The 12,610-nt window shown below is 34.8% G+C and overlaps 1 protein-coding gene across 2 annotated transcripts; it reads right to left on the bottom strand.

The window, feature by feature from the left end:
• Positions 1-1,050: 1,050 nt before the first annotated feature.
• On the bottom strand, positions 1,051-10,657 carry LOC122680721 (natural killer cells antigen CD94-like). 2 transcript variants are annotated; one of them, XM_043882366.1, is made up of 7 exons: positions 10,474-10,657; positions 8,989-9,081; positions 8,591-8,641; positions 6,052-6,126; positions 5,799-5,950; positions 3,625-3,728; positions 1,051-3,524 (listed from the first exon to the last, which is right to left on the bottom strand). In XM_043882366.1, the coding sequence occupies exons 1-7, from the start codon at positions 10,478-10,480 to the stop codon at positions 3,404-3,406; spliced, it is 603 nt and encodes a 200-aa protein (XP_043738301.1). In that variant the 5' UTR covers positions 10,481-10,657; the 3' UTR covers positions 1,051-3,403. The 2 variants fall into 2 exon arrangements, with proteins under 2 accessions (XP_043738301.1, XP_043738302.1); XM_043882367.1 differs by lacking the exon at positions 6,052-6,126.
• Positions 10,658-12,610: the final 1,953 nt, after the last annotated feature.

The raw sequence follows: 12,610 nt of genomic DNA, 5'->3' as shown, positions 1-12,610 counted from the left end.
ATTTAACTTATATGCAGAGTATATCATGAGAAATGCTGGGCTGGAGGAAGCACAAGCTGGAATCAAGATTGCTGGGAGAAATATCAATAACCTCAGATATGCAGATGACACCACCCTTATGGCAGAACGTGAAGAAGAACTAAAGAGCCTCTTGATGAAAGTGAAAGAGAGTGAAAAAGTTGGCTTAAAGCTCAACATTTAGAAAACTAAGATCATGGCATCTGGCCCCATCACTTAATGGCAAACAGATGGGCAAACAATGGAAACAGTGGCTGACTTTATTTTTGGGGGCTCCAAAATCACTGCAGATGGTGACTGCAACCATGAAAGTAAAGGATGCTTACTCCTTGGAATGAAAGTTATGACCAACCTAGACAGCATATTCAAAAGCAGAGACATTACTTTATCAACAAAGGTCCTTCTAGTCAAAGCTATGGTTTTTCCAGTAGTCATTTATGGATGTGAGAGGTGGACTATAAAGAAAGCTGAGTGCCGAAGAATCGATGCTTTTGAACTGTGGTGTTGGAGAAGACTCTTGAGAGTCCCTTGGACTGCAAGGAGATCCAACCAGTCCATCCTAAAGGAGATCAGTCCTGGGTGTTCATTGGAAGGACTGATTTTGAAGCTGAATCTCCAATAGTTTGGCCACCTAATGTGAAGAACTGACTCATTTGAAAAGACCCTGATGCTGGGAAAGATTGAGGGCAGGAGGAGAAGGAGATGACAGAGGATGAGATGGTTGGAAGCCATCACCGACTCAATGGACATGAGTTTGGGTGGACTCTGGGAGTTGATGATGGACAGGGAGGCCTGGTTTGCTGCAGTTCATGAGGTTGCAAGGAGTCAGACACTGACTGAACTAAACTGAACTGAAGAATATCAATGCAGGTTTCCAAAGATATATGTGTAACATCATAAAAGTGAGTTTTACAGTATATGATATTTGATGCTTAGGGAAAGAGTTTATGGAATGATCAGGGAAAAAAAGAGATGTGAATGACTCCTTTATTGAGAAGGATGAACAAAACACCCAAGAAAAACAAAAAGTGCTGGATTTTAAGAGACCAGAACATAAATTATTTTTATTTCGAGAAAAATTGGGAGGCAATTACATGAACCAAGGCTTCAAAGCAGGAGACTCAAATTAAGTTTAACAAAACCCAATAAAATTAAGAAATTTCAAAATAATTTTCTTAGTCTTTATATTTTGAGTAGAAACACATACATTTTAACAACAACAATGTAAGTGGTTTCAAATGTTTTTGTGTAGTATTTATTGAAGCTTCCCTGGTGGCTCAGAGGGTAAAGAATCTGCCTGCAATGCAAGTGACCCAGGTTTGATCCCTGGGTCAGGAAGATCCCCTGAGAAAGAAATGGCTACCACCCCAGTATTCTTGCCTAGGAAACCCCATGGACAGAGAGCAGCCTGGTTGGGGGGCTACAGTCGTGGGGTCACAAAGAGCTTGACACAATTGAATGAATATTTATTAAAGATATAAAATAAACATGGATACATTTAGTCTTCTAGAGATAGAGAAATGAGCAAGATTTATTAAAATAAAAGAGGCTCCATATTTAGTCAGATGAGATTTGAATTTTTTCTAAGAAAGCAGTTAAATAAGATGTTTGTTACAAATACAATAGTTTTGATTTTTTTAAATTTCCTTTTCCCTACATTCTGGAAGTGATAAAAAAGATGGTGTGTGTCGGTGTAACTTTGTTTATAATGTTCATTTTATATTCAATTAAAACTATGTTATTATTATGAAAATCACATAAGCAGCAAAGGCAAAACATTTCAAGTATATATAAAGTGCAATGCATGTTTGCTTAGTCCATGTTAAGCATTTGAAAGATGCTTTAGTCTATCTTGTAATTTTCATAATATAACAAGTGCATTTTTCCTAAGTCAACCTTCATATGAAAATGTGAAGAGTTCAACTTGTAGTACTATTATATTTTGAGAAATAAAACATAAGAGGTTCCTTCCTCATCTTGACTCAGTATTTTTAAAATCAACTTTAGGTTCTTAATTATTACCATTTAATTAATGTATAAAATCACAAAGCAAATAGAGATGTCAAAACAAATTTCTTAAGATGTATAAAAGTGAAAGTGTTAGTTGTTCAGTCCTGTCTGACTCTTTGTGACCCCCCCATGGCTGTAGTCCGTCAGGCTCCTCTGTCCATGGAATTCTCCAGGCAAGAGTACTAGAGCGTGTAACCATTCCCTTTTCCAAGGGATCTTCCCAACCCAGGGTTTGAAACTGGGTTAGTTATATGCAGCAGTTGTAAAAAGGGGGAGACTTGGGTTTTGATATCTCTGAGGTTAGGAAAATCCCATTCAGGTCCTAGGCATCAGAACTCACTATGTTCTCAATCCTTCTTTGACCTACTCGAAAACCCCTCAATAAAATGAACTGCTCCCTGTACCCCTCAAAAGTGTAATTGTTCAGTATTTATTACATAACTTTTAGGAAAAGATTTTTGGGATTGATGAGAGATTAAAATCTTCAAAGCACATGTAAGGATGATTTTTTTTTTTTTTTTAAAGATAGATAAGCATAAGGCAAGAAAGATCTATGGAGCAAAACGAGACTCTATATTTATGTGATCAGGGCTTAGATTACCTTTCCTTTACCAAAATATGAAAGTCATCTGTGAGACTACATACTTGGGCAGAGACTTCCAAGTCTTATGCGGAACTTTGTAACATCAAGAGAAGACACACAAATGTGAAACCCTCTGAACCCTGGGATGCACAGGAAGAAACTATTATAATGCAACTGCAGATTTAAATTAGAAGATATAAATGCATGGATATCCAGGAAGAATTTAAAAAGAGCATTAAAGCTATTTTTGCTTCCAGAAAAAAGAGATCAGGATGGGAATTTTCAACCTAGTAGGCCGTACAAAAGATTGATATGATTTTGATATATATTATTTGGTAGAAATTAGGTTTTATTTAAATTTCAGCAGAGAGAATTTCTAAGAATAGATGTATAAGTTATGAAATTCACAGTTGACCATATACATTAAATATTCATGAAATTATTTATCTTGACTCTATAATTTCAGTGTAGGTACACAAGTTTCATCAATTTTAAAACACATTGCAAAATTTAAAAATTGTAACTAAAAAAAATTGTAATTATAACAATGATAAATGTTAATTAGACTTATTGTCTAGTTATTGCTATGTTGTATACCTAAAACCAATATAATTTATATATCAATCATGTATTGATAAAAAAAGTTTAAGCCTATGTTTTCAAATATATGAAAATTATTTGACTGATAAGACACAATTTGAAACACTTTACAGATCCCAGAAATAGATAGCAATAATATGCTGCCATTCTAAGTAAATCTTCATTGCATAATACTTCTGCCCCAAGAAACACCTAAATAAACTGTTGCTTACAGATGTAACTATATGTACGTTCACAGTCTTCATCCAGAGCACTTCCGCTTGGGCTATATATTATGCAGTTCTTTGGATTTACAGTGTGAAATAAATGAACTCTGTAATGAAGAAGAAATTATTAGTATATGGGAAAAGGAATGATCAAATCCAAGTATAAACTCAAAAAGAACAGAAAAAGTTTTGATGCCAGAAACTTACAGATCTTGGGAGAGAGTAGAATTGTCCTCCCACAACCAGGCATGATGTTCTTCACTGTAAGAAAGTCCAATCCAGTAATAACTGGTACTGAACTTCATAAAATCCTGCTTGGAAAGAGAGACCAACACATTAACCTATTTCAAACCTGCTCTAGGAAACATGTACTTTTAAAAAAGTCAGTGTCCAGTATCAGATTCAGTTTTTCAATTCTATTAGGTTGGTACAAAAAAGTAATTGTGCTTTCAGACCATAAATGTTAAATCATTATAACTAAGCTCAAACACATCTTTGTTAATCAAAATAGGAACCATGACAATCAACACATTTTTGCCATCGATAAATATGTTTGTTTATTCCTGTAGCATAAAAATCCATACTTTGGGATTTGACGAACTCTTGGAAAGCACTTTCTGCCTCCTGTTGGTTGTGGAAGCATTTTCCCTGCAAAACTCATGGAGATGCTTGAAGAAGTGGTAGTCAATTGGCAAGAAATCAGGTGACTATGGCAGATGAGGTAAAACTTTGTAGCCCAATTTGTTCAACTTTTGAAGTGTTTGTTTTTCAACCTGCAGTCAGGCATTTTCATGGAGAAGAATTGGGTCCTATCTGTTGGCCTATGCCAGTTGCAGGCATTGCAGTTTTTGGTGCATCTTATCGATTTGCTGAGCAGACTTCTCAGATGTAATGGTTTCACTAAGATGTAATGGATTTGGAAAGCTATAGTGGAACAGACGGGCAGCAAACCACCAAACAGTGACCATGACCTTTTTTTGGTCCAAATTTGGCTTTGAGAAATGCTTTGGAGCTTCTTCTTGGTCCAACCACTGAGCTGGCCAATGCCAGTTGTATAAAATCCACTTTTCATCACATATCACAATCCACTTGAGAAATGGTTTGCTGTTGAATAGAATAAGAGAAGACGGCACTTCACTTCAAAATAATGATTTGTTTATTTGCTATCAGTTCATGAGGCACCCACTTTTAGAGCTTTTACACATTTCTAATTTGCTTCAAATGCCAAATAATCACAGAATGGTTAATGCTGAGTTCTTGGGCAACTTCTTGTGTAGTTGTAAGAGGATCAGCTTTGATGATCCTCTCAATTGGTCGTTGTCAACTTCCGATGGTCGGCCACTACACTCCTCATCTTCAAGGCGCTTGTCTCCTTTGCAAAACTTCTTGAACCACTGCCACACTGTACTTTTGTTAGCAGTTCCTGGGCCAAATGCATTGTTGATGTTGCAAGTTGTCTCCACTGCTTTATAACCCATTTTGAACTTGAATTTAAAAATTGCTTAAATTTGCTCTTTGTCTAACAGTTTCTATAGCCTAAAATAAATATAAAATAAACAGCAAGTGATGTCACTAGCAAAAATAAATAAATAAATAAAGTGAGAAATGCATGTTAAATGGTATATAACATAATCACATTTATTTAAGAATGTTTTCCAATATCCAACAGCAATTTTCAACAAGGCAAAACCACAATTACTTTTGCACCAAACTAATACAAACTAAAATCAATTTTAACTTCTAATTTAGGAGGTGTAGTCAGTCACTTTCTTCCTGTTTCTCATTCATCAAATCCATTTCTGTGGAAAAAATACCACAAAGTCTCTTGAAGGAATACCACTTCTTGAAGGAATGAAAAATGTCATAATGGGTGTTAGAGTTTTCATGGAGCACTTCCTTCATAGGGGACCATCAGTCGAGTCTGATCCCAAATCAACAGCATATTGAGGGATAAGTCTTAGCACAGGTTCTACAGGGAGCTAGAGAACCTTTACCAAAGAGCTAATTGTTTTATAATATTCTACATATACATTTCACATTACACCCAAGAGTGATAACAAAAGCCATATAATTACAAAATAAATTAGAAATTCAATTAAAGAGCTAAAAATAAGTTATTTTTAGCTAAAATAGGTTATTTTTATTTCTACTTTGAATTCTTTCTAAAACTTTATCTGTATTTTATCTGTCAACACTCCTATAATGTAAATCTTTGAGAAATTTTGGGTTGATTTTGTGACGGTTTCAAAGTATAGGATATTAGTTCAAATATAATCATCCACTTGTTATCTGATTAAAGACGAATCAAAGTATTCAGCTTACATAGATAATATATTTTCTTAAGGCAAAGAAAATGTAGAAAATCGGAATTAAATACTTGCCAGTTCATTTCTGGTTTGTATCTGAAGTAGACTGGAATTATGAGAAACACAAAAATCCCTACTGTCTTTCCATGTTTTTAATTCATTAGAAATGAAATAACAGTTGCTTTGGTAGCCAATCCACTTTTCTTGGCAAGAATAGCAGCCAGATTCTAAGAGAAAAAATAAAACACGACTAGATGACGTTGGAGGTTCAATTTTTTGTTCAGTGCTATTTATTTTTCAAAAATCATTTGTCATTCATGTACATTACCATATGTGAAATCGATCGCCAGTCCAGGTTCGATGCATGAGAAAGGGCCCTCAGGACTGGTGCGCTGGGACGACCCTGAGGGATGGGATGGGGAGGGAGGTGGGAGGGGTTTTCAGGATGGGGGACACATGTACACCTATGACTGATTCATGCAAATGTATGGCAGAAAAACACTACAATATTGTAATTAGCCTCAAATTAAAATAAATAAATAAATTTTTAAAAAAAAGAAGGTTCCCACATGCCACTCATGATGTAGCCAAAAAATATAAATAAATAAAAATTTAAAAATAAATAAATCAGCAACCAAAAAAAATCATTTGTTATTTATGAATCTTTTCTACAAATATCCTTTGAGAATTTACTGCATCCACCACAGTTCAGGGAATATTAATTTAAACAACTCAGCCATGACCCTTTTTCCTCATGGAGATTATATTCTAGAGATAGGGGTAGAATTATATAAATTTCAATCATTTATGAACTATATTTAGTGATAATTTGGGTAAGTATACAAAGAAATTAAGTATCTTCAGATACAGTGTAGCAGATGGTAGGATGGGGGACAGTGGTAAGAACCTTTTTGAGAAAGCTACCCAAAGTTGATCTCTGCTGTGTAGTTAAAAGTAGACTATGCTGGCATTCTGTTTTGTCCTTTTCTTTGTCCATTTGTCTTTTACATCTATGCTAAAGTTGTGACTGCTCTTATGCCTCGGGGTGAGTATTGCTTTTGATCAAAGACAACATTTACATAAATCACAGCAAAATGAAAGCAAATTTTTGATTAAAAAAAAAAAAAGAAAGAAAGAAAAATTAAATTAGATGAAAGAGATATGTAAAGAAGGAAATCATTTTAGCACATTTCCTGAGTCACAAAAGAATTCTGAAGACTTCCCTGGTGGAATAGTCTTTAAGACTTTGGGCTTTCAGTGCAAAGTTTCTCATCGCTGGTTGGGAAACTATGATGCCATATGCCACGTGGTGCAGTCAGAAGATCAAAAAAAAAAAAAAAGAATTCTCGATACTTTATTTTCAAAATGAAAATAAAAGAATAATTAGCTTGAAATTGGACCATTCAGTTTACTAGTGATAAAGTCCTCAGCAACAGTCAAATCTTTGTCAAATGAATGGTGCTGAAATTTTAGAATAGAACGGTGATTACCAGGGGATGGGATGTGGGGTAAATGGGTCTGTTGAAAGGTTCATGGGAATTCCTTGGTAATCCAGTGGTTAAGATTCCAAACTTTCACTGCCCGGACTCTGGTTCAATCCTTGGTCAAGAAACTGTGATCCCACAAGCCACATTTTGTGGTCAATACCAAAAAAAAAAATTGGTATACACTTCTCCAGTTAGAAAATGAATGAGTTCTGGGAATCTACTGTGCACCATTGTAACTAAGGTTAACAATACCGTATTACTTACTTGTGAGTTGCCACAGGAGTAGTTCTTGAATGTTCTCACCATGAATAGAATGATAGTTGTGTGACATAATGGTGATGTTAGTGAGTGCTTTGGGATAATAATAATAAGTGTACCAAATCAGCACATTGTACACAAAACTTGTTACTAAGTTGTGTCTGACTGTTTTGCGACCTCATGGACTGTAGCCCACCAGGTTCCTCTGACCACTGGATTTCCCAGGCAAGAATACTGGAATGGGTTGCCATTTCCTTCTCCAGGACATCTTCCCCACCCAGGGATCGAACCCACGTCTCCAGTGTTGTAGGGGGGATTCTTTACCGCTGAGCCATCGTGGAAGCCGCACACATTAAATTTATGCAATGTCTTTTATCAATTGCATCTCAATAAAGTTGGAAAACTGCTCAGGGGAGAAAATGATACAAGTGAAGAGATATATGAACACAGAAGACAGCTTGGAGAGCATCTGAGTACAAAAATACATTTGAAAACTTGGACTTTTGTTGGGTGATAGGGTCAGAAACCAGAGTACAGTGGGTTGAAGAGCAAATAAAAGATCTTCTATTTAAAAAAAAAAAACTAGGACTTTGAGCTGACTTTCACTGGTTAAGTAAAGTTTAGAATTGCATTAATCTCCATATTACTTTTTAAATTATGGAAGAAGCAGAGGTAAAGGTAAAGATATAAAAGTAAAGGTTATCAACAAACACAAGCAGGTAATTAGAATTAGCTAGACTATTTACTGCAACTTATTTTTTGCCATTTTTTCTTTGCAATTTATTTTTGCTAATTATAATATTTGCTGTAATTTTTGTGTTTATTTTTACATGATCACCACATTGGAAAATATATCATTTCAATATAATAATTTTCTTATTATTTAATTATATAAATAGTATATATTAATTATATAAATATATAAATAGTATACATTTCTTATTAATACATTTAATACATGTGTTTAATAATTCTTAAATGAACAATGAAATGGACTATCCTACAATTGCCACATCAGTTGGTATGACTGTAATATTCCATCAAACTTCTGTGTAAGAAAACCAAGAAACTGTTTATTTCCTTCTCTACCAACACAAAAATTTTCCAAAGTGTGAAACCAACCTTCACTGAGTTCTGTGGAGGGTCCAAGCTGAACACTTTGTTTAGTAAGTGCTGTAAGAAAAGATAAGAAATTTACTTTGTCAGCTAAACATTTACGAAATAACAAAATATTGTTGCTGTTCAGTCACTAAGTCCAAGTCTGACTCTTTGCGACCCCATGGACTACAGCACACCAGGCTCCTCTGTCCTCCACTCTCTCTGGGAGTTTGCTCAAATTCATGCCCATTGAGTCAGTGATGCTATCTAACCATCTCATCCTCTGCCACCCCTTCTCCTTTTGCCTTCAATCTTTTCCAGCATCAGGATCTTTTACATGTTAGCAAAATGAAACTTTTCTTGTAAGATAGCTTCATCACAATTTTGATTTTTTTTATAAAGCCTTGACTATAAAAACTTACAATTTTTCAACAAAACTCCCAAAGCTGCCATCAACAAAAGGCATATTACTCCTAAAACTCCAGAAATCAACCTCCAGGGAGTGGTCTGAAAACCTGTAAAGAAAGAAAGATAAGGTAATGATTTAAAGAAAAAAAAATGGGAATTCTTAAAAGCAGAAACCAGTGAAAGGATCCAAAAAGTTCTTTGGCTTGATAAGCCAATCATTTTGCCAGAAAAATGCTGGAAAATGAAGATATCCCATTCAGAACTCCACTTGTTACCAACATTTTTATATAATGTACTTTATTCTTCAGTGAGATTATCCATACATTTTCCTCTTCATCCTCTCTATCTCAGTATTACCTTTAATTTTTTAATTTGGCAAAGAAGCTTAGAGATCTGTAGTAAAAAGAGATCAACAGGCCCCAAGTTCTGTTTAATGGGCTGATATAACGAATTTATTTTCACAAAAACAACAGCAACAAAATCATAAGACAGAATGTATGACTCCCATTAGGTAGATCAGAAAACTTACTGTCCATTAACAAGGCTGTTTTTCTCAACGTTCAAAGCTATTAAGTATCCAAGTCAGAATTTGAATGAAAGCTTTTCTAGACCCAGAGCCTTTCATTTAACATATTCTATCATTATCACGAAACTGTTTCAATACTTGGGTGTGTTCAGTTCAGTTCAGTCTAGGTTGTGTCTGACTCTTTGAGACCCCATGGATTGCAGCATGCCAGGCATCCTTTGGGAGCATGCCCTTCTGCTAATCTCAACTGTCAAGCTGCTGATGGCTTTATAAAGGCTGTACCAGAAAGAGAAGACATGTGAGTACTCTGGACCTGGTGTGGTGAGAGGCTCCACGATCAACCTACAGATAATACCTTGAGCGCTTGGCTTTATTTCCACAGTACATTAACTTATGACATAAACATTCATTTTTACGGGAACCATTTTTCACATATACTACATTTTCTCATGCCAAAAATTCCTTGCTTACAGACCTTTTCCCTAGAATAATCTAGCATCAGGAGATTCTGCATTAACATGAATGCACCCCAAAGTGTGGTGTCATGAATAACAATGCAATATGTCAAAATGTTAATCTGGATGATTCGGGGGTGTCATAACACAAATGGTGAATGTAAAAAAGCACTTTCAAGCATTGAGTCGTTAACATTTAACATTTTCTATTTATGTCCAAGCTAGAATTATATTGTTTGCATTTTTTCCTCATAAATTCAGATCCCAATCAGAATTTAGAGCTATCCTTGTCAGAATCGACTCTTTAAATCTGTTGACGAAGATTCACAAAGTTATTGCTAAGTTACAGAATGAAGAATCAGAAAAGTGAAATTGAAGTAAAAAGTGCTGAAACATGGGAAGCCTAAAACTGCATCCTTCTTATTAAATTAAAGCATTCCCTGAAATCAGCCATGCTCATGAGATATCTTTCCCGGCTATTTTCATTTTTTTCATATTATGACTTGGGATGCACATACCTGCCATGTGAGATGTCGTCCAATGTCAGTGAAGGTAAGACACGATGGATGCTGGTTCAAAGAAATGAGATTAGATCTAGAAGCTAAGCTGGAGGCTAAGGAACCGGAAAGTTGTGAAGAAATCCTTTAAAATAAGAAAAACTGTGTATCAAAGTGTGTTCAGTTCTTCTGCCGATGAGACATGGATGTGTAGTATGAAGAGACAGTAAAATCATTGTCTTCTAAAATGCTTCAGGAACCACAATACAGGAAATTCTCACTGCACTTGCATAATGCAGACCCTTTGACTATCACAAAATACAGTGAGAGGAAAAAAATTTTTCTAATGTTTGAACATCAAAGTCACCTAAAAAAATTACTTGGAAAATGGAATATATGGGCAAACCAAAGGTAAATTTACTTCGTGTAAAAAAATTGACACTGAATTTTCCTTTTTTAATAAGGAGAAATATTTATTATTTTCTTTGTGTCAAATATAGATTAAGTCACGAGGAATATATTAGCTTATTTTTATCCCTGGATATGACTCAATAATAAAGATAAATAAATATGCTTGTTTTACCAATGAGAAAAGTAAGGTACAATAAAGCTAAAGTACTAAACCAAGTTTACTTACGTTTGAAACCCTGGTAGTCTTTCTCTAGAGCACGCATAACCTGTATTTCAAATCAAGCCTATCTCTCTGAGTCTATAAGTTGTGTTGATTTTCATTTATTATTTTTAGTACAGAGTGGTTGGAACTTTTCACCTCTCATTCTGTGCTTCTGATCTCTGCCACTTTAACCCAGGTATGGAGGGCAAAGATATAAAAGGTAGAATCAGAAGACTTCCCATGATTGTCCTAAAACACACACACACACACATCTATACCCTACAACTGCTTCAGCTGGTCTAAGCCTTCACACTTAGTGCTTCATTGATACTAGCATTGAAAATTTCTTTTAATACTGGACTCTTTATTTTTACTAATATATTAATTATTATAATCATTTATTGTGTATTTAATTCAGATATTAATTCAGATAAGAGACTGATAATTCAAATCACATATTTTTGTCCTCAGAAGCATAACCTTAATAGTAGGAATTTCAGATGGGGGCAGATAGGCAGATTAAGAACCAATAACAGAGACCTTGATCTACGGTTAAGTGTCCGGAAATATAATCGACCATTCATCCAAATACAAAATAAATTCTCAAGTTTTTTTGTTATTTATGTTGTTTATTTTTAAGCATTATAATATTACTATATTACATAAAATGAATCCCGGTCCCTGCAGCCCCATGACACAAAATTCATATATTTACTTTTGTTAATGCAACTTTGGGCACCTTGCATTTTGAACACATGATATCAGAGTCAGCATTCAACCTCATGCTCCAAAACAATTTTCTTTTACGGTAAGAGAATAATCAGATGACTCCTCTTTCTGTTTTTTGGGTTTTTTTGCCTATTCATTTATAGAGTATGAATTACCATCAAACTGCATTCATCATAGGAGCTGTCAGAACATAAATGCTTAAGGCAACACTTCCTTCTCAAATTACTAGCAGTTTCATCTCAAGATGTCTGAATTCAATGAAACTTTGTGGATAAAGCACAAAGTCCAACAGTGTAGAGTCAGTACAGGTTTTGAATGTACCCATAGAAATATCTTTTCTCTTAAAATTATTGACTCTAAGATAATTCTATATGTTATTTCAGAGATGGGAAAATAACTATATCATTTTAAAATGGACAATAGAAAAGAGGTAAAATTGTTACAATTCAGCTTAAGTTGTTGAATCAGCAATGGACAAGATTGAAATTTTATCCTATATTAAAGCTAAATATGGGCTTCCCTTGTGGCTCTACTGGTAAAGAATGTGCCTGCCATGTGGGAGACCTGGGTTTGATCCCTGGGTTGGGAAGATCCCCTGGAGAAGAGAAAGGCTACCCACTCCAGTATTCTGACCTAGAGAATTCCATGAACTGTATAGACATTAGAGTTATGATTGCTTTTTTTATCTGCATGATTGCTTCTTTTATCTTTAATCACCTAAAGTGCAAAACATGAACCCAATCTGTTTTTGACATATCACCAGGTAAAAATATTAAATACATACATTTTAGTCATGATTATGATCATTTCATTTTC

This window comes from Cervus elaphus, chromosome 22, assembly GCF_910594005.1.
Source record: "Cervus elaphus chromosome 22, mCerEla1.1, whole genome shotgun sequence".
NCBI classification, from domain to species: domain Eukaryota; kingdom Metazoa; phylum Chordata; class Mammalia; order Artiodactyla; family Cervidae; genus Cervus; species Cervus elaphus.
This window is presented reverse-complemented; position numbering and strand designations above follow the sequence as displayed.

Coding starts and splice junctions, on each gene's coding strand:
- LOC122680721 (XM_043882366.1), bottom strand. Junction 5,951..6,051: donor GGCGATCGATTTCACATATG/GTAATGTACATG, acceptor TTTTTCTCTTAG/AATCTGGCTGCTATTCTTGC. Junction 3,525..3,624: donor TCTACTCTCTCCCAAGATCT/GTAAGTTTCTGG, acceptor TCTTCATTACAG/AGTTCATTTATTTCACACTG.